Source organism: Vanacampus margaritifer, chromosome 14 (genome assembly GCF_051991255.1).
Source record: "Vanacampus margaritifer isolate UIUO_Vmar chromosome 14, RoL_Vmar_1.0, whole genome shotgun sequence".
NCBI classification, from domain to species: domain Eukaryota; kingdom Metazoa; phylum Chordata; class Actinopteri; order Syngnathiformes; family Syngnathidae; genus Vanacampus; species Vanacampus margaritifer.
The window spans coordinates 11,875,435-11,900,902 of NC_135445.1; the positions used below are offsets into that span (position 1 = coordinate 11,875,435).

The window sequence follows — 25,468 nt, forward strand, 5'->3', positions numbered from 1 at the left end:
AGCGTGTGACAAAATAAAACATGTAATATTCAGAAAAATAACACACAGACACACACAAATCAATGCTTATCTTTGTACACATTCCTTCATAGTAATCCAACCACTGGAATAAAGCCCATAACTGACAGGTTGTTAATTAGCTCATATACGTTAGCCGCAGTCACTAAATTAGTACTTTTTGCAATTTTAACATTGAAATGAGAGGGTTTTTCTTTCTGCATTCACTTGATTTTGTTCTTAAAAGACACTTTCTTATATTGTTATACAATCCAAATACATTCTTGTGGTTACAATAACTGTCTTTGCTTTGCACTGGGTGCTTTTTATTAGACATGCATTTAAAAAGAAAAAAAAAAAGGCCAGCAGAGTGGACAAAGACAGGAGGCATCAATCCCTAAATAATGATTTTTTTTTTTTTACACTGTATACAAAATTGGCACGCGCTAAAGGGAAATTAAAGGTTAAAAAGCCAGCAACTAGTGGTGTTAAAACAATAAAAGGGAGTAAACGCGTGAAGGAGGTCATATTTAGGACTCGGACTTCTTTTTGTTTTTCTTCAAGAAGGAAGGAGTGCGGAACTTCTTTTTCTTTTTGGATGGGGACTTGCTGGGAGACTCGTCGCCTTCTGCAGCAGCGGGTTCCTCCGCGTCTTCGGCGGTTTCGGTGGCAGCGGGGGCAGGGGCGGCGTCGGAGTCCTCGGCGGGAAGCGCTGGGGCATCGGACGGGTCGTCGGGGGTTAAGTCGGGCAGGGTCTGTCTCAGGGTGGCGGCGTCGCTGTCGTCCTTAAACGTCGGCTCCGGCAAGGTCTCTGATGGGGGGGACAGCGGCAACGGTTAATGACAGAAAAGGGCCCGTGTTGAGCTCACACTTACCAAGCTGTTGGAAGAAACAAGCCCCTTTTACACTGCCTGAACCCACCCCCCCCAAAAAAAACAATAGGCCCCAATCGCAGCTCTGTACAAACCACATTGACATGGAACGAGGGGATAAAGTTGACTGTGCCACTTTCTGCTTTTGGAGGTAGGCCCCCGCCCCATCTATTTATGTCACTCTACTGTCAAAACAACACTGACAAAGAACGGCAAGAGGAAGTCAACCCGACAATTTTCCACCTGTGGAGGTATTATCAGAGCCATCATTAAGCCAGGATGATGTGTAAAGCCTGTAAAGGGCTGCTTATGCCGAACTTTCCCAGAAGTCATTGCCTTTGAAAAATGGCACTGACACGTACAGTATATGGGGCAAAGCTGACCAGGCTAATTTCCGGCTTCTGAAGTAGTAGCAGGGAACGATCCTGCCTGTGTGCAAATCACATTGCATACTCCCAGTATAAGCCATTATTTTTCCACCTATTTTTTTTACCCAGTTGCTTTTCTGTATTTACAGCAAAAATGTGAAATGAGTGGATGAAATCCACACAGCAATTTTCCACCTTCGGAGGTAGTTTTAGTTTGCAAGTAAACCGTTTTTACACTCGTACCTATATAAAGCAGTCGTTTTCATCCCTTCCTCTATGATATTGTTGTGAATTAACAGAACAGACACGGAATAGATGTGATTAACTCGACCGGGAAATTTTCCAGACTGCATTTTTGGCACAAAAGCGGAATGGAGGGGGCAAAGTCAACCTGAGCTCCCGAAACTCTTTAATTCACATCAAAGCCAAAACGACACTCATTATCCTGCCAAGCGTTAAAATACTATATTTCCTCAAACAATGGCCTCCGCTCTCACACCACAATTAATTAATTAATCACTGCCATGTTTCTCTAAGGAGCTTTACCACAACGCAAGGTGTCAACTGTAAAGCTGATTTTTGTATTGAAAGCAAGTACCCACAAATTAAAAAGAAAGTCAAACAAAATGTTCTTTACAATAATATGTTCTATGCACCACCAGTAGTCTAAACATGGCATTCTGATTAATATTGCATTTGTGGAATATGAATTAAACAGCTAAATCTCCCCGTTTTCATCCATCCCAGGGGGTGGCTATTTTGCCACTTGTTGCCGACTGAAAATGACATCACACTTGCTCAGGGTGAGCAACTGTGATTTCCATTCCATTGTCATTTCCAGTCGACAGCAAGTCGCAAAATGGCCGACCCCTGAGTTGGCTAAAAACAGGTGGATTTTGCAGCTTAATTCGTATTCTACAAACGCAATACTGATCAGAATGTTGAGTAATGAGGGCACATACAAGATACTAGGGGTGGGAATCTTTGAATGTCTCACGATTCGATTACTATATTTGGGTGTGCGATTCGATTCAGAATAAATTTTCAATTAAGAACGATTTTTGATTCAAAATGATTTGATTGACTGATTTTTGCTTCAATTTATAGATGTTCAAGGAATCGTTATGATCTACTCCAGTCTGACTCGCTAATGCTAATTAGTGTGCTACTCGCGGCACTTTTATCACTCAAACGGCTCCACGCTGCAAAAAAACAAAATTTATTGGAATAACTTGATCGTGACTTTTTCCTTCTACTCTCTAATGTGGTTACGATTTAACAGTGTATCATACCGGATACCACACTGCCCCTAAGTGGCCAAATCGGGTACAACATGAACAGCGCTCCCAATAAAAGCACACATAAAAACCGTTAGACAATATTAAATAATTTAAATAAAATCAATTTTGGGACATTTAAAATCGATTCTGAATCGCGATTCTTATGAGAATCGATTTTTTGGGCCCACCCCTACAAGATACTATTGTAAAGAAAAGTGTTGGGTTGACTTACCCTTTAAAAATAGGGACGAAAAACCCAAAAGAATAAGAGAAGAGGACGCCGTATATAGAATTGATGTCGGGTACACGTTCCGGTTAAGAAGCTAAAAAGGCCCGGCCACTTTATGAGGAAATCAGATTGCTTTTTTCATTCATTAGTTTTACCTTCATTTAAACAGCAAAATCTTAACAAGTGTCATTCCTTTGATCATGTCCACCCTGTGTATATAGACAAAAACATGTATATTACTATATACTCTGCTACAGACTACTTCGGTGCTTTCAAAGGTTTTAAGAAAAATCACGCAAGTGAGGTCACAACACCACACGGCAACATTCTTAACCTCCTGAGACCTAATACTAATTGCTCTAGTTAAACAGAAATGATCCTAATCTAAAGGAGTATCATCATCAAACTTCTTATAGGCTCTAAATTGAAAATATGTCTGAATAAAAGGGTCGCAGGAGGATAATTTAATCTCAAACAAGTGGTAACAAGTCACACGAAGCTCACACAGCTACCAAAAAACACCAGTTTTAATGTTAGTCGAACGCTATTCAGCCTGCTATGCAACCGCTCCTCTCCTACACAGCCACACACAGATACATATAACAATATGGTGACAGCTTTGGCCTTGGAGAAGCGTTTCCAAGCGCGACAGCATCAAAAGCCAACAGCAGCAAGACACATACACACACACAAACTCAAATAAGGCACTTGTGTACCTGGTGAAGGAGACATCTGTAATAAAAAAAATAAAAATTCAGGATTTCACCCGACCATTTTGAGAAGGAAAATGGTTATTTTTCGACAGAGCGTCGTTGGTAGGGAGCGAGGTTAGCTAATAACAAAAAGGTGGGTGGTGAGGGTTACGACAGGGCCATCTTCAACTCTATTTATGTTTGATACCACTTTTTTCCGCACCAATACTAGTACAAGTATTTACTTGAGTACTCACATATAGCAAGTACCAATACTTCTACTATTTTTGATGTATAAAATTTAATTTTGACCAAAAATTGTAACCAAAGATTTTTTGATGCTGATGACGATTCACCAATGTGTCAAGCTGCCGTGAGATAGTGCCAACTACTGGTGAGGAGGACTTATTACTTATTATCAGATTTTGTTTTGCCTTAAGCATTTGTGGCTGGTAATCGGCAGCCTCCATGAGTACTCGATACTTTAATATAAGGGCAGTATCGGCCCCATACCTGGTATCGGAACTCCCCTATCCATCATTGGTTGGCGAGATCATTTTGTTAAAGGGGAAGTCAACCCCCTAGTTGTGCAAAAAGCACTGAAACGTTGAACATCTTGTGAAAAAAAAACAGCCACAACTAAACTCTTTACTCGTTTTTGGCAAAAAGCGGTATCGTGATAACTGATTTGAGTTGGGGAAACTCTGAAATAAACCTCACCCACATCCAGGAGACAGACGAGGCGTTAAGGGTCATGGAGTCATTAGTCTACATCGCTCTAAGTACTACAGCCATGCAGCAAGAGGAGGGGCATGCCGGAAGACAAGCATGGAGGTGGTTTGGCGGTGAGTCGTTAGGTGGCGTGGTGAGGGGTGGTGGAACTGTACGTACTTACTATGGTAACAGGTACTCTTTAGCATTTCCATCTCCTGATTGAAATCGCAGCCACAAAGAAGAAAAAAAGCACAAGTAGAAACAAATGTCTATGCAGATCAAACCACGGGCACAGTGTTAAAATAAAAAACAAAATTTGGGTGGGGGGAAACAAAAAAGAAAAAAAGAATGGCGGCCCGCCATTCTTAATGACCCCAACAAGATGGAAGATGGAAGGCGGAGGATCAAAGGGGAGGCGTAATAGAACACCAGCTCAAGTCTTGGATTACAACTGACGTCAAAGCTGCATATCGTTAACCTCTTATCTTAACTAATTAGATAATTACAAAATAATTATACAGTATCACTTTGGAATCTGCTGTGACGTAGGTGTAATCCAATTGTAATAAAGACCAAGAGGAAGGACATTCTCATATGTTTATATTTTATAAACTTAGCATGACAAATTACTTAAGTTATAAAAAACAACAACTATTTTTCCCATAGAAATTATTGGAAAGTTAAATTTTAGCAACAATTCTACAGTTTTAATTGTCAAACAAGTGTAATACTGCAAATCACTAATGATAAATAATAAGGAAGTAAAGTGGGGGGAATAATTTTCTGACTTCTTGCTAAATTTGTTAGGTTTTTCCACTTACAAAGAAATTAACAGTCTGCAAATATATTAAGTGTTTATTTTTGTGTAATGTATCCACTTATTTGATTCCCAAGCGGTGGAGAATTTTTTTTTTGGGTACTTATAAAAACTCTAAAACCTTAAAAGTGTCTCAGCAACCACTCAACGACCAATCACGGCTCATCTTACGGACGTCATATGACCAAACTCAAAAAACAGGTGAGCTGTGATTGGTCGTTATCTGAGCTCTAATCAAGTCTGATGTCATTTTCAGTCAAAAGCAAGTCAGAAAATGGCCGCCCCCTGAGACTGATAAAAAAAACGAGTGGATTTTGCTGGCTAATTCATACGCCACAAATGGAATATTAATAAGAATGTCATGTTCAGACTAATGGGGGCGCATAAAACATATTTTAGAGAAAGTTTTTGACTTGACCTCACCTTTAATGTTCAAATTCATTATTATTATTATTTTACAATTGTACAAATTTTGCCTCTTGGCCTGTTATTACCCAAACACAGAACAATAGAAATGCGATTAAAACATTTAAACAGCCACACGGATGCATAGGAGACTCCACATTGCCCACTGGAAGACCACCCGAGATGTCATCCATCCAGCCTGGAGGACTAGTGGAAACCCCACGTTTAAACCAAGCTGGGCCAGCCGGAGCCCTAGGAGGTATAATTGGGCCAACCTTACCTTCCTCTGCTCTGACTGGAGTGCTGGGTGGTGTACAGGTGGCCTTTGGGTTTTTAGCCTCCTCCTCTTCCTCTGGTTCTGCCAATTGCTCTTGATCTGGGGGAAAAAAATGAAAATTATTTGACTACCAGACTATATAGGAAAGACCGATTGATTTGAGACAAGAGGGCTTCATCCATTAAGTCTCAGTTGAAATCCCCCTAAAAAAATATCGCAAAAAGCCAAATTGACACATGGACAAAATCCTTGGTAGAAAGAAAAACCCACATTTATCGCAGAAAAAAATGAAACTGACAAGCAATATAATACAGTACATAAATATGCACTGAAATTAAGCCAATAAAAAAAACAGCCATTGCTTTATTTTTATGGTCCAATAGATCTTAGGAAAAAAAAACAAAAAAAAGAACCTGGGCACATTTCAATCCAAAATGCCTTGATACTCTGGTGATCTGACTGTATCTGGCACAGGTTCAAGACACCCTGTGCGGATCGCACAAAGCAGTTCCAGAACAGAATCAAGTCTCAAGACATGCAGTGGCAGCCCCAAAAGAAAACGGAACCTTCCTCCATGTGTGCTCTTCTTTGTACTTTATCGTTTTCTAGCAATGTTTTTTTTTAAAAAAATTTTATTAAATCATAGACCAATGGGCTTGGCTGGATACAGCAAACTTAACCACCTTTCAAGACACCTTGTGTCCGATACAAATTACTTTCATCTCCAGTAGCAAAAATAAAACACGTTTACCCTATTTTACATCTTTATTTAGTAGCGTATGCATGAGGGCCAATAGTCTTGCTATTCCAAGGTTCCCACTACAGGTTTATATCTGAATTTAATTTAACCAAAACATGGGTAGGTTGTCTTCTTTTAGGGTACCAACAACTTTGTCCACGTGTGTAATTAATTTCTAAGGTGCAGGAGAGAGTGGATACCAACAGATATCCATCCAGGAAGGGTTAGCAGGAAGAAGCATCACCGTTCCAGTCCAAATATGGGCTGTTCTGATTGGAGAGGTTAAGCACAGCACACCACAGCAAAAGGCACATTTGGATGCGAGGAGCGAGCACCCGGGCGTCCTCGGCTCCTCGTTCCAATCTGCAGAATTCTCGGATGCCTTTGACATCAGAGCGATGGGATTGGGGGTAGTAGGTAAGGGAGCAGCAGACTCAGGACCCGCCCAGAAAGGGGAGAGAGGACAAGGCAGGGATGATCGCCCCCGCTTCACCTCATGTACCTTCAGCCTGATTCGCCTCCATCGGCTCCTTGCTGAGGGCTCGCAGCACGGCGCAGTGGAAGTCCTTATGGGGGGAGTCCGGGTGGATTACATCTGTAAAGCCAGGGGTCGGGTGGCCCTGCCCAGAGGCTGTTGTTGTGCCGGGTGCGGATGGCACAGGAGGGGGATTGGGGGCTTCGACCGTCAGCACACTTTCCAGCTTGGTAGACAGTGCTGCCTTACAATCACCATGTTCCTGCACTGTGTATCCAAGTTGGCAGTGTACGTGTAAGCGGAGAGACATCATTACCCACTCCATTCCAGCTATACAACCGATCTTTATACTGTATATGGAACAATGCTGTTGTAATGCAGCAACAAATGTGTTTTGATTTCAAAACTTCATACTCTTGCAATAGTATAACAAGTCTTTAAAGTGTGGAGGAAATTGTTATGTACAGTAAGTGTAAAATGAAGTTGTGGTATTCCCGAAATTGACAGCAAATTTTACCAGTTTACCTGGTGCGTCATCCATTCAGGCAAATAAAGGCTCCCGCAAATAGATACTTCCATACTCCCTCATTCCTAAAAAACTGGTAGTAACTGTAGTAACAGATGCTACCATTCATTCTCGGATAGTAAAGAGTTCACCACAGGGTCCATTTTAACTCTGTTGCTAACCAAAACAACAGCAACGACAGAGATACATAAACAAGTTTCTCAGATGACGTTTTACCCAATATGCCTCAGTTCTTGCCATTATAGTCCTTTTTATTTTGTTTTAAACTCATCTTTAATTTGATATCGCAATATACTGGCAATATTTTACCCGTTCAAACCCAAAAACACATAAAAACATTTTTTAATACTTTGTCCTTCACTCCCCAAAACGTACTTACACGTTATTTATGTTGTTTTTTAATGTTGTTTTTTAATGCAAAAGAATACAGAAGGCTTTGCTGCATCTTCTGACATGAAGAGGTAGCTTAAAGCAATGGCAGTAAAAAAAAAAAAAAACAATTAAAAAACGGCCAGCAGATGGCAGCAGAGTATAAGAGATCAGCCAGGGCCATGTTGCCACAAGCTTTTTTTCCAGTGTTTTTTCCAGGAATGTGTATATTGATGAAACTTAGCTATATTCTAATGTTTAATGCTGCAAAACGGAAACCGATACAAATATACTTTTTGTCCTGATGAAAGAGGAGACTAATCTTTCTTTTGGTAGGTTCCATGTTTTATAGCAATATAATACAAAAATCTGGGGGCTTTGTAAAGTCAGTCAAAATCCAGTAAAACAGTTGCGAGCGAAGGGGGTTGCTTCTGTGAAAATGGCTGGGAGTGAATGAGTTAAAAACTCAATGTATTTACAATTCTATGTTGATGTTCTGAAGTTAAGTCCACTTCTGAATTTTTTAAATGAGTCGCCTTTTCTTGACAAATTCAAACTCCAACAAAACACAATGTTTTCTCAATTTGAGCACGTTTCCAAATTACTTTGTCCGCAAATGATGGCACTGGCAAATGGAAGGCGTTCCAATCAGATTACTCCGAGGTTATATGCTCGTCACACCCTCTAGGGGAGCTGTACAACATCCATAGGGATTGCAGTAGCTACTGTATTTACCTTCAGGTCCTTTCTGCTTCAGCTCTACCTCTCGGCGATACTCGTCCAGCTCTTGGTCGGTGAGCTTGTTGAAGGGGTTGGGCCCCTGCTTGCTGACGATCACCTTGGGCTGGTACTCCTTCTCGATGATGGCCTTGGATGCGGTCACCAGTTCTCCCTTTGGGACAAACAAGAGAAGGGAAGGGAGGAAAAACAAAAAGATACCTCGAAATTACAGTAACAGATCCAAACCAGCTGAAATTTGACATTTACATGAGCAACATGAACAGATTTCATTTCATCTACCAATTTTCATTATACAATGGCGGGAAAATAATGTCCTATAATCTATTCAAATTGCTCAATATGCTGCTCACAGTCACTAGGGACATTTTTTTTTGTAGCTAGGAACTGCTGTGATTGGCTGCAATACAAAACTAACATTATAGTAAGCAAATTCATTCGCATTTAGCATCTATTTTCACTTTTTCATTCAATAAAACAATGTGCAAAAATTCCCTTTTATACTTAACAATAACGTTTAGAGTTGAAAGAAGATTGTCATTCCTATTCACAGAGAGTAGACATGGAATGAGGGGGTTGACGAACAATCGAATGGCAATTTTCTGCCTTGTGAAGGAACTCTAAGAGCTCTGACAGAGTCGGGACAGTTTGTGTGAAAAAGAAATGTGTAATGTTAAGACCAGGATGTGAGGTAAAACACTGGACGCTCACATTCCTTGTCCTGTTATGGTAAAAGCAATTGTTGCCATCTTAAGTATTTTATGTCACACTTGTCGCTGGCACGATCTAATTATCAGATTGTAGGATTCTGTGTTGCTGTGTAAAAGCGCACACTTATTGCGACTTTGCTGGGTTCTGGTAAAAAACAAAGGTGAGTAAAATGGTTCAAATTATGCAGGATCTCTAGATAAAAGAAGCAAAAGTCTCTACTGTACAGAGCATAGCCTCCTTTACACACATCATTCAAACATGGCTACAGACTCTCCTGAGGGAGACGATGCGAGTAACAGATTAGTGACCGGAGCTTCAAGTACCTTTCTAATAGATCTAGCAGGACTATAGGACCCCTCGGAGGCATCGAGGCCGTCAATAGTGTCTGTACAGTCAGACAGAGGGGCGTCCTGCAATAGTAAACCCAGTGAGGGCACAAGGCGGTAGGAGGGGCAGCAGACTCATGTTAGCAACCAGGAATCTTGATACACGCATGCAAAAGCGGAAAGGTTGTGCACAAGCATCATCACTGCGCAATTCACTTGAGTGTACTCCCTCCCCTTCTAAATTTCCTCATGCCAGAGGGATGTATTTACTTCACTGCAGAGTACCCAGTGTATATAGGGGTTATTTATTAAGGGGTTTTAAATGTTTGTCCCCCTGAATACAAAAGCATTATAAAATTACAGGCCATTACTTTAGTTTAGTGAGGTGATAAGTACATTATCATGCATTTCAGCCTCGGTGAGGGTAGATTTGTGCCCTGTTTCTACTGTGTTGTGTTTGTCCCACATGGAATAAGGCCACTTTCTCTTTAATCTCCAGCGAAAACCTCAACTTTACAGAATTCACGTCACCCCTGCAGACAGTGTGCGTGTTGTGCTAAATACATCTATAGCAATAGCAACCATGTCTGTATCAGGAAGGAGTCATAAAAAAGGTAGTTAACAGCCACCGTCTGTTATTTTATTCCAGAGATGATGTCGATTTGAGGTATTTATTCAACTAGGGGGCCACTATTTAAGGAAAACACAGCAGTGGACTTATTAGAAGCTGGAGATTGGATGACTTTATTGCATTTGAAAGGTCTGCTATTGTATTTAGTTGAATTATACCTGTGCATCCACTAAAGCAAACATGCAGAAAAGCACACATGCAAAGTGAAGCGGTACCATGCATCTGCTCTTTTGAAAATGAATTTTAATATCAACAAGCTCAACTACATAGCAAATCTGTTCATTTCCCCTCACGTCTTGCTCTTGTTTGTTTCTTGGAGGCAAAAAAATACCTGACATTACGCCGATGAACTAATGCATGCAAATTGCAAAACTTTTCCTTTTTTTTTTTGGGTGCTCAGCATTCCATGAAGTCTGCCAAAGCTCATCCAAAAATTTATAAAATTAAAATGTAATAATGTAATGCACAATGTTCACAGGCTTTTTGGTATTAAGGGTTCCCGACCTGGAAAGAATATCTTTTAGCCACATTTCCTCCAAAGAACCACATATTTCTTTCTGTTTTGGTTGTTAAAAGTTGTTAACACCTTGTGTTTTTAGCACACAGTGGTACACTAACTAAAAGGGTGGATGCGCACACACACTACTGCAGTCCACTAATTGCTCAGCACAGAAGAAAAGCCTACAGAAGACTTTCCTTTCCTTCAACTCAGCCAAGCACAAATCATGAGCTCTAGGAGGTGATGTTTAAATCCATTAAACATTTACACACTGATGCAGAACATTCATTTGGACTTTTTGTCATTACAGTCTACTTGCAGTGGGGCAGCAGCCCAACAAATGGTGCAGTTTTCAGACATTTTGTACATTATCAACATCTACAAGACGGAAGTGGAACTGGGCATTAGATGCGCATGTTTGTCTCTGTTTGACTTGCCTCCGACAGGTTGGCAGTCTGATGTCAAGTTACAGTATTTATATCCTGCCTACTTGGTGGAAATGTGGCGTTTCTTTATATTATATAAACACACAAATATTTTGGTCATTTTGTTGTGTATAAACCAAATACAAGTATTTATACAACCAAATGGGAGTCAATATTCCTCTCCAGGTCAGGACAGAAGTGACATTGCAGCACCGACCTGCTGAAAGTTGCGCTCCACCACTGAGCCAGTGCACAGAACCTGAGACTGAGGTCCCGCGGTCTTAATGTCCTGCAGGTTCTGCTCACGGATCTACAAAGACACAAACATAATAAGTATGGATATACTACAATGATAAACATGATCAAGAATGAACTGGAACAGAATCCAAGGCTACCTTATTCCTCATTTCCAGCACTTCTTTGGGATTAGTGTTCAACGGGATGAACTGATTGGCCACAGCGGCCTGTCGCATTCCATCCTCTTTAGTCCACTGCGAACGCCACACAACAACAAAGTCAACACAAAAGAGAAACAAAAAAGCTAAGAACCAAACTGAAATGATACACAAACATATTTATGCAAGCTTCACCGTAACTAAAATAAACATGCTCAACAGAATAAAGACAAAAATGGGCTGGCATGAAAAAAATGAATTGAATGAATGAGTAATGATAAAAAAAAAAAAATGTTCCGATAAATCCCTGGCATTAGCCTCTAATGTAATTCCTTAAAACATTTATATTTCATCGAGTACAGAATATCCTCAAATAGCAACACCGCTGCAATTTATTGCCTTATAAACGTGAATGAATAAATGCTGCATCTCAAGAACACCTTTGTATGTTGCATGTGTTGTGATAAAGACAACCTTTGTAAAAAACAAAACAAATGATACCACAAGGTGGCTGCTATTATTTACTATGCCTGATACCATCATGAGTCGGATTAGACATCTACAAAAACTGCTTATTATATCATTAAATTATTATAATTTGTAAATACAAAAAAAAAAACATTGCAAAGCTTTAAATCTAGAGGACACCTGGCACACTCCACAGTTGAATAAATAAAGAACTGCTTTGTAAAAATTAAAATAACATCACTGAAGTGTGCTAAATACCTTTGGCACAACATAAACCTCCTACAGAGCAGGCTTGGCATCTCTTCAGCTGACATTTACAGTGGTGTTTAAAAAGACAGGCCTGCAAAAGCCGCTAAGTATATGCCACGTCGCCCAAAAGTAACTTCTTTAGTCAATCTTACTATAAAATGCATTCATAAAAATAAAGACGTGCCCTTAATAGACGCTTTACCCCTTGAGAACAATGACATTAGGCGCACAGTTATTATCAATATGTTTGGCGACAAAAAAATGACGACTATTGATCTAACTTATTGCATGATGAGTTGTAACCAAGGACCTTATACTGACCTAAATTGAATTGTTGCTCATAGGCTAAAGAAAGCTGTCTTTGTTCATCGGTGATATGTTGAATAAACGAGAAACTCATTTTTTTTGTAAGCAAACAAACAAGATCATGAGGTGTTAACATCCCAGGATGAGGATGAAGAGTAGAAGAGAGGATGGGGTGAGGATCGGGCAGGAGACGATGGCGCTTACGAAGTGAGGAGGGTGGGCAGTGAAGGGTGAGCTGGCATCACCAGTCGTTTTCAAAGCTGATTAGACAACATCATCAACAACAACATGGACAAAAGAGAGCGAGAGCGAGAGCAACCCTGTTTTGGAAGTGGAATTCCCATATTGCCTCAAAGAGGATGCTTCACCCATGCTTCAGTTGTCATCTATCTGACAGTTAAACGGTTCCCTTTCCCAACAGAAATGACTTCAGGGAGTCTGTACTGCGTTAACTGCTGAACACATTTGAAATCTTACTAACCAAAACAGGAATACCTGAAGAGTTTTCCAGATGAATTAAAGCTATGTGTCTTAGCTCATTCAGTCATTGAATATCAATGTTTTTCCTCTTTAAATTACTACGAATTTGCGCTGTATACCAATGTGGTTATATAGAGCCATTTAGTTGCCTTGCGTTTATGTGTCCAACCCTCCCATCTACTGTGCAGTATTATGCTTGTTATTTTGTCCGCCCAGTTTTGCCTTGGTTCTTTCTGTTTGATTGAATTTCCCAAAAGTATACAGACGCTCCCCTACTTACGAACATTCAAGTTGCGAACAACGGTACATACGAACATTTCTGCGCGTACAGTATGTGGAAAAATGTTTGGAAAGAAATGCTGTAAGTTAGATTTTGTATTGCGCGTAGTGCTTCTTTCCGCCGCTAATACCGACGATTGGCGCTGTGAGAGCTCATTGGAGGCTGAGCAACGTGGCGAGGAGGAGGAGGAAGAAAACGCCGGTCCCCATGAAGCAGGAAATAACTTTTGAAGCCGATTCCAGCGACGACGAAGAATCTCTCATGATATAAAATCCTCCTCTTCCTCCTCCTCCATCATCTCCTTAAGCATCGAGTACATCTTCCAAAAGTAAGTTAAACTTCATTTTATTTATCTTATTACGTACATGTACATACTGTGTGTGTCTCTCTCGCTCTCTCTCTCTAACATACGTAGTACAGTACAGTACTGTACGTATTCTCTACATTCTATTTTTATTTTTTTCAGTACAAACCAATGCAGGTTACTTGTACAAGCCTTAAACATACTTATAAAAACCTTCAATATACTTATATAGGCTTTAAACATAAATTATAATACAAAATATAGCACTGAAGCAACTTACGAACAAATTCACCTTACGAACGATCGTCCGGAACGTAACTCGTTCGTAAGGTGGGGAGCGTCTGTACCTTTTATGACTGTGTACACATAAATGAACGCCCCTTAATAATCATCTCCTCACATCTGCTGTTGAGTCCCGATCAACAGCTCTATTCACGGAAATACAGATTTTCTAGAAGTAGCCCCAGGATCCTCTTTTATGTAAAACCCTGGTAATGCTCAGCAGGATTGTAATAAAACTGAATCAGTTTCAACACAAAAAGAAGAATGAGCAACAGGTGAAAAACTGAGCTTTCATGCAAGAATTCTTTTCTTATTACAAATCGTGCCTGCAGGAAGCTCATGAATTTTTAAACGCAGTATTAGAGTTAAATGAGTAAGGAGGGAAGGAAGGTGGATTGAGCATGAAGATGGACATGTAAACACAATAAATATACTCACTGAGGAAGAGCCTCACAACACAACATCTCCTACTTTTCCAACAGGAGATAATTAATTTTTATAAAGCCAGATCAAAATAGTGTTTTTTTTCCCCCGCCCTCCGCTGCCAATCATGCAGGTTTAAAGAAAATTATAATAAACTTAATAGGAAGCAATTGCATTTTTTTTTGGGGGGGAGGAGGCAAATCATAAATTCAAGCTGCATAATCCTGAAAAAGGGCATACAGCCGGTCTTAAGTATGCAAGCAATTTACCGTTTTAGCTTAGCAAAGAAATACAAAATAAAGTGTGCAGCAGAGTGGTGAGCACCCCCTGCTGCTCGCTCCTCTGGGAAAAACATCCTCAATAAATAACAACGATAATGCATTTTCACTACCCACAGCAGCAGTGGGGCATGCGGTGGGGCAGCTGGTGGGCCGTCGTGACACATTCAAGGACTGTGGGGGGAACAAAACATAACTAATTGGTGATTAAAGCTAGATCCTCTAAAAATAATATAGACCCTAATAAAAAATACTTGTAAATGTGTATCAATACTAGGATGACTTTTCATATTGCATTTAGAAGGATCTTAGATAATTCCACTAAATTGACAAAATTCGCAATTCAATACATGCTATTTTATATTCAAGAATAGCCTTCCATTAATTAAACAAGACATTTTTATACAAGATAGATATTGTTTATTTAGTTTGAATTCTTGATTTAGCTAACTCTAAATCATTTACATTTGAATTTCATTTACTGTTTTTGCCTTTTTGCAAATAAACAATGCAATTAAAAAAAAGAATTTCCCCACATCGAAGCAGCATTTTGTAACCCCAACCCCACATTTTAACTAATCAGGAAACTTCCATAAAGGGCAGAAAAACATAAAAACTAACAAGACGAGGGGAAAAAAACATGAGTTACATATGAATATTAGATTTGCAAAGTTCATTTAAAAAATAATTTAAAAAAATCTTATCTTAGTAAGAGTTGAGTCCTAATGCTAAAAAAAAGAGCTTCAGAAAATATCGTCCATACCACTATTTTTAAGTCTGTTTTTAGTAACCTAAAAATAACTAACAAATGGGAAAATGCTTTTAAAAGTGGCAATCTTTACATATTCATATTCTTCATATTTTCAAAACTATTGACAATCTTTTAAGTACTGTTAAGTCATGTGTTTTTTTTAATTTGCAAAAAGGCAATAAGACTTTTCCCCTCACAGCCCAGTCCATCAAGATGTCGACCAACTGCCGCCAACAAGACAGTTACTGTATACACACACACACACACACACACACGTATACTATGAACAATAAGGTAGGCACAGACCAAGCAGTTGGTTATACAGCTTGGCACGCAGACACCGGACGAGAGAGACTGCAGCAAGGGTTTGACGTGATCGTGTGTTATGTTCGTCCACACCTTAGGCTTCGACTTGGGGCTGCCGCCGTCGGGCCCGTCCTCGCCGGGCTCGTCGGGCCGACCGCTGGCATTGAGCCAGCGGGTCTTGTCGCGCTGGCCGCGCTGGAAGCTGTGTTTCATTGGGGAGCGAGTGCCCGAGTCGCTGTCCTCGCCGTAAGAGTAACCGGTGGAGTGGGCGTTCTCCACGTCACTGTACTTTTTACCTTTGTCTCGCAGTGCCGGACAGCGGTAAGGGTAGCCGGTCCTATAGCCCTGATGGGGACCAGACAAGCAGTGATTCACGGTGTGTCCCGTAAAACTAAAAAATTTGCGTTTCAGGTTGACGAACCAGGTTGTCGAGCATTCGCATGAGCGCCTCAAACTCTTGCTCCCCTACTAGCCACTTGGGTTGGGCAGAGGACCCGTCGCCGGCAGGCTCGGGAACGCGAGGACGGGACTTGTACTTGCTCGGATCAAGCATCACAAGGTTATCTGGGCCTCCAGCGCTGGCCAGTGTTCGCACCTACAAAAAAAAATTATGAAATATGATATAGAATATTATAAAAGACAACAAATGAGATATATGCGTTTGATTAGCTTTGATTAGTTAGATTGGCTAGTGTGAAAGCTCTGCTAAGTACTTAAGACTTTTAAGTGATGATAGCCATCCATATGCAGCTGTTATGCTGTTTATATGTTTTGTTTCAAAGAAGAGAGCTGCCCTATTCATTCTTTTGAACTTTTGTTCTGACCGGAGTTAAATAATCTATCCAAGAAACTATTAAAAATAAATCATTTCTAGAGTCTCCATGTGTCACCTCTGCGGACTAAATGCACGCCCACTTTCTCTGAGACCTCCCTCCATGGGATATTGACAAAAGTAGGCTTTATCAGGTAAACATTCTGTCCAGATGAATTCAACGCAATCAAATTATCCTTCACATTTGCAATGCCAAAGTGCAATGACTATGGGACTTCCTTCCGACTTCCTGGTTTTCACACATCAACTTAGTTTTTGTATCCTGCGCCCCAGTTCTTGCGTTTCCGCCTTTGTGAGATGCCCCGCGCCGATGGGCGGGAGCGCGCGGTTGGTGGACACAGGGGTGGGGGTGCGAGTGTTGGAACGCGGCCATTAGTGGCCGGAAAAGACGCTGTGTGAAACCCGGAAGTCAGAAGTCCGTGGCATCTACCCCATTGGTCTAAACTACAAGTAAAACCTATTGCACTGTTAATCCTAAATGCACGGATGGTGTAGTAGTTAGCACGCTCGCCCTTAAAGCAGCAGGCTCTGGTTCAACACCCACTAAAGGTCGTCTCCCCCCCACCCCCTTCTTTTCTTTTCAATGAGAAAAAATTAATGAAATTAAAATAAAATCTCCCTCACCTGAATCTCACATGCGTTGACCAGGTTGTTGATGTAATAGAATGCTTCTTCAACAGTTTCGCCCACAGACACCAAACCATGGTTCCTCAAGATAAGCACCTGAAGAGATAGGAGGAAATGGACGCGTTTTAGGATGAAAACCAAAGAATATGAGCAACAGCACACACTGAGATGATACCTTGGCGTTTTTGCCCAAGTTCTTCTGAATGACAACGCTTTCTTCATCGTCCACCAGTATGCCTTGGTAGTCATGGTAGGCCACCTCACCAAGGGCAAGAGCCTCAGGCGAAATGGGTAGCAGACCGCATTTCATAGCCGATACCTGGAATTGGATTGAACAAAAGTTGGTGATATGAAGTTTATGTTGTACAGAAGAGATGGGGACAATTCACTACGTTTTGATGTGAGAGATTGTAAAACCAATGATCTATGCCTCTGCACTCACAAAACTCAAAAAATTGTCAAATTTGAAGCCCACATGAAATGGCACTGGCAAACAAAAAACAAAAACATTGTAATTTAGCGAAAGATAGCTGCTTTCGAATAAGTTTCTGAGCATCCTGTTATGTCCACCTAATGTCGTGTCAATTGGTGAAACTGGTGTCGGGGGCAATTTTTTTCCAGCTTCCTAGCCAGCACTACTGAGGGAGTTTTGGGCAGAATGGCGGTGAGGACCCCAAATGTAAACATTTTCACCAACTTATTTTCAGACGTACCGCAGCGCCTGCAGCCGTGTGTATATGGACGACGCACTTGACATCTGGCCGCGAAGCAAAGATGGCGGCGTGCAGATTGAAGCCGGCTCCGTTAATGCCAAGGTTAGTGCTTCCCCGATCTACGATGTCACCCGAGAGGTCAATCTTCACCTGAAGGACCGAAGATTAAAAACGTAATGATAAAAAAAGAGCAAACAGAAGAACATCAGAGCAGAAACAGTGATCAAGACTCACCAGGCTGGACGCGGTGACTTCGCTATACAGGAGCCCGAAAGGGACAATAAGAAAACTTTCCTGGTCTGAGCTCACCCTCACCTGGAGGACAGGAAGTAAGTCCCATTACAACAGATGTTCCCCCAATCGTTATTGACTGATGTTTTGCTGTAAATCATCTTACTGAGAGATGGTTGTAGATGAGTTGCGACCAGCCAAACAGGTCGGTGAGTCGGTAGAAGGCCGCCAGCTTGCATCTGAGAATCTTCTCGCCTTTGTCATACGAAATAGAATCCGAGCCACGCAAATCGTTCACCGGAGTCACCATACCCAAACCTGAACAAAAGGGTTCACGTTGGAGTGCAAAGGGGGGATATTGCCCAACATATCAACAAGCGGTGCTATAGACCTTAAACCAGTCCTTCTCAAATAGGGGGCGGGTGCAATGGTGGGGGGCCGGGACTTACTCATGTTGAGCGCTGCCATACCACCCTGTGGCGCGGCGGGACACATGGACGGCATGCTAGTAGTAGTCATGAAGTCGGCAATCTGCTGCAGCGCCAGCAGGCTGGTGGGTGTCTTGCCCTTTTTCAGTTGATCTTGGATCATGGACTCCAGCTCGTCGCAAAACACCTGCAAAGTGAAACCATTAAAAACACTCCTAAACAGAAGCGTTTCACACACCACAATGAACCGTTATTAAAACAGTGGATGTCTTTGTGCTGAGCATTCAGATGCTGTTGTGGAATCATGTGATTTATTTGGAAGGCTGTCAATTTATATGCTAGTGTAGTGAATATGTCGGTGCAGAATGAGACACCTAAGCGACCAATTGAAACATGTTTCATTACATTGTGTTTCAAATTTATCTCTGCTGCTAGTGTCAATCAACTCTACCCCCAAAAAAGTTGAATAAGTCAGATAAATTGACCACAAAAATTTGTCATTTTGACCTCGACCCGCCAGCTGAGCCCAGCCCAATTCCTGACCACATTTGGCTACCACGTAGCTCTACCACTGATGTGTATTGGTTTGCTCTCTATATTGTAAATGGATTAATGGGCTGCACCATCTAATTTGTGGGCCGGTCTCTTGGAGTAAAATGAAGAAAAAATATTATTGAATAGCACCACATCGGCCCCAAAAGACACCGGCTCACCGGGCATCTGCCCTGTATGCCAGATGGCCAGTCCAGCCCTGGCTGGCACCATGTTACGGCATCCACAGAGATGTAATGCTAGCGGCCTAGCGCCACTGTCATAGCTTTAAGACCGTTTTAAGAGTCTATAGCACCCTCTAACGGTGGTAAGTAGATACTGCAGTCTTGAAATGAAAAAAGTCAGTCAACTTCAATTTAAAAATTAAGATGGGCATAACTTGCTACCTGCGAACAAATCAAATCCATTTGATTACTGGATTATTCAAGGGAATAATCGATAGGATATTTCTACATAGATTAGACAGTGACACCCCTAGTTTGTATCTTTAACTCCTTGGCGAGCAAATGGAAATGGTCTTGACGTGTTGGAAACACCTGATATATTTAATCAAGAAATTTAGTCTAATGTATATGCATATATGACATGAGTTGTGGTGTTTGTCACTAACTGTCCCACTGACCGGGCTTTGCAGTATCATGGAGACCCGCTTCTTCTGTTCCATCATATTAAAGTCCTGTCGCAGGGCGGGCGCCATGTTCCTCTCGCGCAGGTACTCGGGGCTGCTCTCGTCCACCATCCGGTCAAAGTAGCGCTCCTTGTGGGGGACGGTGGCGGGAGGGTGGGCCGTCACCACTCCAGCACCTGAGTCGCCGTTCATCCTGGCCTGGCCTCCTGCAAGAGACAGAGAAAGTTCTTTGGCTTTTTTTGCGACGAGATACTGGTGAGCAGGAAACCATTTGCGACATCAGAAAGGGTCTGGCACCTTATTAATTCCTTCTCCATTATGTTTCAGTCACATTCCAGAGGTGAGTGTTCAGTTTAGTTTAGTCATATTGTGGTTAACTGAAAGTTGATTAATAATCAGGGATGCTTGATCTTGATCTTTTTTAAAGTTTTGAGACAGATACCAGTTTGAGTATTCACTAGTGCTCACAAATTCAGAAAAGCAATAGGACCACTAGTGCTTTTGATACATATTTACTGTGAACAATTACCTTTCTTTCTTTCTGGCTGTACTGGTCTCACCAGCAGTAAGATTACTCAGTCATTTAAAAAGTTCAACAAATCCAGCAAGTAGATGTTAACGTAACTAGCACATATCTGTCTAAAAACTACATGCAAGTGAACAAAGAAGCTTACTTAAAAAAATGGCCCCGTATTTTTAAAAGGGTAGTAGTTTGACTTGAGTTTTATTTTACAATGGTTATACCTGTGTGACCCCCGCGACCCTTGTGAGGAATAAGCGGTTCAGGAGATGGATGGATATACCTGTGTGATTAAGTGTATTCAATATCATCTACTGTAATCCCGTCTATATTCCTCGGATGTGATAAATATGGGACCAGTGAAGGATGGTAAAATGCTGATGGGACAAAATTTGTATCTGCAAGTCAGCATCATCAGATGTAAATGCTACTTCCTGTCACGGGACTGCCCTGAAAGGCCAGGGAGAATTTACGCTGGATGAGGGACCAGTGAGCCTCAGTGCTGTGCTCTGATGAAAGTCGATTCACGTTGAGCAGAAATGATGGGCGCCATTGATATTGGAGAGAGCTATGCATCAGCCACTGTTGTCACCAGAGGAACTTTTGTTGGTGGCGGTGTTACAGTGTGGGCAGGTGTGTCCAGTCGGTAGAGAACTGCCCTACACTTTGTGAATAGTACAGTGACAAAGCCCATACTACCCGAATAACATCATGAATCCAGTGATTGTGCCCCTACACGAACAACACGGGCCTAATTTCATCTTCATGGACGACAATGCTCCAGCTCATGGAGGTGGCATCATCAGGGAACGGCTGTTGGAGACTGGTGTACCTCAACTGGAATGGCCAGCACTTTCTCCAGACCTGAATCCTATAGAAAACCTGTGGGATCAACTGAGTCGACGTGTAGAGGCCGGAAACGCTGCACCCCAGAACCTCAATGACCTGAGGGCTGCTCTTCAAGAAGAGTGGGATGCACCCGCTATTGTTGTTAACGTTTTTCTCAATGAATTGTTTGAGATGAGGAAATCACCAGTGCATCCTACTACTTAAATGTCCCAGTTTCATGATATGATATCACTGTAGCATGGACTTTAGACATTTCCATAAATTTCACCAGACAGCCAAGTATCCACAACTTTTTGCGAGTAGTGTATATTCAAACCATTGTGCACTTAATTCGCATAATACTGAGCTCACGGTGAGTTTCTCCGCCAATGGCATAATCAGCTAAGCCGGATGAACATCCGGAGCCACTTTCAAACAGCCAATGGATTTCAGTGACTGAAACACCATGCTGCAGGGGCACTATCATACAGAGATATCCACATGAGCCACAAGTCTGACTTTGAGCCAACATGTTAGCCAACAGCAATAATAGATAATAATACTGTGAACATACTTCCTGTGATCATTATTTCACTAGTTTTAACCTAAATGCAGACTTTTTGCTAGGCAGTACAAATTGTCATTCTTGAGAATTTAAAGATAACTGCTTTTAAAAAGAACATACAGTATGTTAATAAATTTTGCTCTAATATCTATACTATATCATTTGCATAAAATTAACAAAAATAAATAAAAATAACAAACAATACTTTTTACTGTTCATCGTGACAGTGGTTTGGAAAATATATTGTCAAAAGTAAATTGTTAATGTGCTAACCTGTTAACAACAACAGTATCAGGAGATAAAGGAAACATTCTCCCGCCCACGACACAGCTCGGATGAATCATCTCACACTCACAACTCCTCAAAAACGTGGGCACAGGGATGGCCGGGGGGGGGGGGCTTGGCAGATCTCCTGTACTGTTTGAGAGTGTCATCTCTATGGAGACCCAACAGGTTGCCATGGAGACGGGCCGGTCTTGCGAAGATTACTGTTATGTAAGAACAGCTGTGGGCTAAGATTGTAGCAGTACAGTCGGTGTTAAAAGGCGCACACAGCCAACTTGTATGTCTGAACTGGCCTTTTTTTTATGTAAATAATGGCACACTCTGCTGGAATGGCCACAGATTAGAAGCAAGGGTGTGGTGGTGAAAAGCTGCAGCTGATGCGCCAACTTGCAAATCAGCGTAGTTTATGACATTACATGGGAAAAAAGAAACAAAAGAAAACACCCTAAAAACAAACTGACAGGCTCACTCCAAATCAATAGAGAAAATCAGCTCAATGGATATTCTGTGACTGGTTTGAGTTCATCTGCTTGCACTGAGAATAAAGCAAACTAAAACAAAATTACTTAAAGTCCATCTGTTTGCACTGAAGGTGCACAGAGTAAAGATGTAGAATGCTAACATTAGCTTCTTGTGTTTATTTGTAACTAGCTGATTTAATAGGACTTAATTAAATAAATAATCATTTGTTTGTTTGTTTTTAATACAATTTGTTTGTGTACAAATGACTTCACGAGACTTCCAACATTAGCTTCTTGATAGACTCATCCTTCTGCAACTCACACTTGAGTCTTGTACAAATAGGGTCATTGTGGCAGGTGCTAATGTGCAACCTGATGCTTTCCATCCAGTCAAACTTGAAGATGTGTAATATACACACACACATGATCACTAACAATGTCAGGCATTTTGTACTACAGCTTGTCCAGAAGGATAGCGCGCAACTTTTGCGACGAGACTTTTATCTCCTGCTGACTGCACAGGGCAGGCCAGATGTAGTATAGTGCTGTCGTGTTAAATGCAGTGGCTGCACATTTATGTATTTTCCGCACGCCATATTGCACAAAGGGGCTGGTGGGTGTTTGGAGAGTAAGGGGTGCAGGTGAACAACAAACTCCTGTGGAAAGATTGTGAGGCCGGGAGTTGAAAGTAAGCTGCTATGTTATTATTATTATTATTTTTTTTAATTATTTTATTTTATGGTTTTTGTCTTTTATTTTCCAATTTACATTAACAAAAAAAACAAGTCATGATCATAATATTAATATAAGAACGTTATTATCAAATTTATTATTTTTATTATTAATAAAAATATACACAACCTCACGCACGTGCGTGTGCCCGTGTCACGCTGATATACAGATAGGCCTCCTGTCTTGTAAAACTGTCAAGCGTGTCTCTGCCTCTGTTAAAACCACTAAGTGCAGCCATTTAATCCAATTTTGTAAAATGTGACAGTGATGTAAAGCACACGCAAGTTATTTGGCTAAACTTATTTTCACAATCAAGTTTTAAAATGCCCTGTTAAAATAGAATGCACAATAAATAAACATGTTAAGATAGCGTTAGTTAGTTATTTGGTTTTAGGTGACAAATACAAAGTGCATTCCAATTCTGATTTAAAAACAAAAAAGAAAGTTAACATCATACTTGGAATGAAATGTTACTACAAAACTAAATCCATATTATCAGTTTTAAGTTTTATTTTGGAATGTACAACACTAGAAACAAGGATGGGCAGCACAGGTGGAAAGTTGCTAGCATGTCTGCCTCACTTGAGTTTCTAGGTTTGAATCTCACCTCAGGCCTACTTGTGTGGGTTTTCTCCAAGCATTTTGGCTACCTCCCACATTTACAAAACATCCATTCACTGAAGACTAAATTAAACATAGATGGTAGGTGTGCCCTCTCGTTTGTCCATATGTGCTCTGTAATTGACTGGTGACCAGTCCAGGGCGTATACCATTACAGTAGTGAGGATAAGTGATGGAAAAATGGTTAGATGGATGGATAGAAACAAGGGCAATATTTTAAAATGCACTGCAGTCGAGGGTGTGGAAAGAGTGTGAGTTAAAAAAAAAAAAAACACCCACACACTACCATGCATAAGTGATGTGTATAGTGACTGTGGTGGTAGCAACACACAGCAAGACTGACACAGTCCTGTGGGAGTTTTTCAGCCATTCTATATACAATCCGGAGAGGGCTCATCCACATCCAGGATGAGGAGGGGCTAAATAAATGGGGCTTCACAAAAATAAGTGCGATGATAACCATTAAATCAGTAAACCCACTACGGTGTATGAAAGTGTCTAGCAGCCCTTTACAGTAGGAGGCATACAATTCAATATCAAGTGGACACGCAATTGATTTTTTTACCAAGTACATGTGGAAGCGCAAGGGCTAATGACTGGATTGGAACAGTTTCCTGTTTCCAAATAGATACTAAGCTAGATAGCATTTTCCTGTTCCACAATGTAATATGGGGAGCTGTTTTACTTTAGTTTGAGCTGTATTTATCATACTTATGTTCACTTCCCATTACACAGGCATGCCAAGTAAATGAAGTACCTTGAACTTGCCAAACACTAGATGTTTAACTATTTTAAATAGGGATGGGCGAGTACCGATGCCAGGTATATAGCCAATACCTGGCCTTATTTCAAGGTATCGGTACTCACGACGGTCTCTTGTGGCTGTTTTACGATACAGAACTATAAATAAGAAGACTGGAAAATTGTCATTAATTTCATACAATGTCATTGTTGTTTTAGGCTTTATGGGAATTTTTTATGTAGCAAAAAAAGCATTGGGTGACTACTAAAGAGTTGAGAAATCTTACTGGTGGTATCGGTCTGGGGGAAAAAATTGGTAATGAACATCCCTAATTTGGAATCATGCATCCATTTTCCTAACCGCCATCCTGTCTTTATGATTAACTAGAATGTAAATAGTAAGCCGGTTAAAACAGTTAAACACTTAAAACCTCATTGCACCCAATTTTTTACAAGTGGTCAGATTTGATTAGTAATCAGATGAAAAACGTTAGCATGTGGGAATACTACAATGCATGACAAACTTGTGGATCAAAATACATGCAAATATTGTATGAATCTTTGCAGAAAATGAAAAAACTACAGGGACCGACCCAAGCAGCTGTTGAAAATTCACAATACAGCTATACAGGCCTGTGTTAGCTAAATATAATAGGGTTTTTTAAAAAAAAACACCAATACTATGCTCTATTTCTTATAAATGTAACTAAAGCACTTTAACACGTCTTGCTCGGTCCGGGTGTTGGGGGGGAAAAAGAAGCTCACACCCACTTCCCTGCAGCCTCCATTGATCAAGCAGCGACACATTAGCAAAACAACGTTAGCTTGTTCGCCTCCACTTTTAAAACATACGGCGCACGCATAAAAGCCAGGAGCCATGTTGCGCCGGGTAAACGACGAAAACCCGTCCTTTCGAAGCTTACCCTCTCGTAGACGAGGTGATGAAATGTAACTGTTGCCAGTCGAAGGCAGGCGTATTCCGCTATTTTTGTCCACAGAATCTGTCGATAGCAGGGTGAAATTTCGGCCCCTGCGCTGAGTTGGTCGTCCCCCTAGTTCGACTCCTCCCTATCCACCATCATCCCGACTTGG

At 41.1% G+C, this 25,468-nt stretch overlaps 1 protein-coding gene across 23 annotated transcripts; it reads right to left on the reverse strand.

Moving 5' to 3' along the window:
- Positions 1–526: 526 nt before the first annotated feature.
- add1 (adducin 1 (alpha)) lies at positions 527–25,468 on the reverse strand. 23 transcript variants are annotated; one of them, XR_013296645.1, is made up of 19 exons: positions 25,300–25,468; positions 19,618–19,829; positions 18,465–18,630; positions 18,182–18,333; positions 18,019–18,099; positions 17,785–17,934; positions 17,247–17,390; positions 17,069–17,167; positions 16,034–16,207; positions 15,613–15,957; positions 11,486–11,581; positions 11,308–11,400; positions 8,496–8,652; positions 6,893–7,132; positions 5,655–5,750; positions 4,334–4,364; positions 3,463–3,478; positions 2,902–2,955; positions 664–808 (listed from the first exon to the last, which is right to left on the reverse strand). XR_013296645.1 is itself a non-coding variant. In XM_077585773.1 (18 exons), coding segments are annotated over exons 2-17 (2,223 nt in total). In that variant the 5' UTR covers positions 19,816–19,829; positions 25,300–25,468; the 3' UTR covers positions 694–808; positions 3,463–3,477. The 23 variants fall into 23 exon arrangements, 15 of the variants coding, with proteins under 15 accessions (XP_077441903.1, XP_077441904.1, XP_077441890.1 ...); XR_013296641.1 differs by having other exon boundaries at positions 4,334–4,367; XR_013296644.1 differs by having other exon boundaries at positions 4,330–4,367.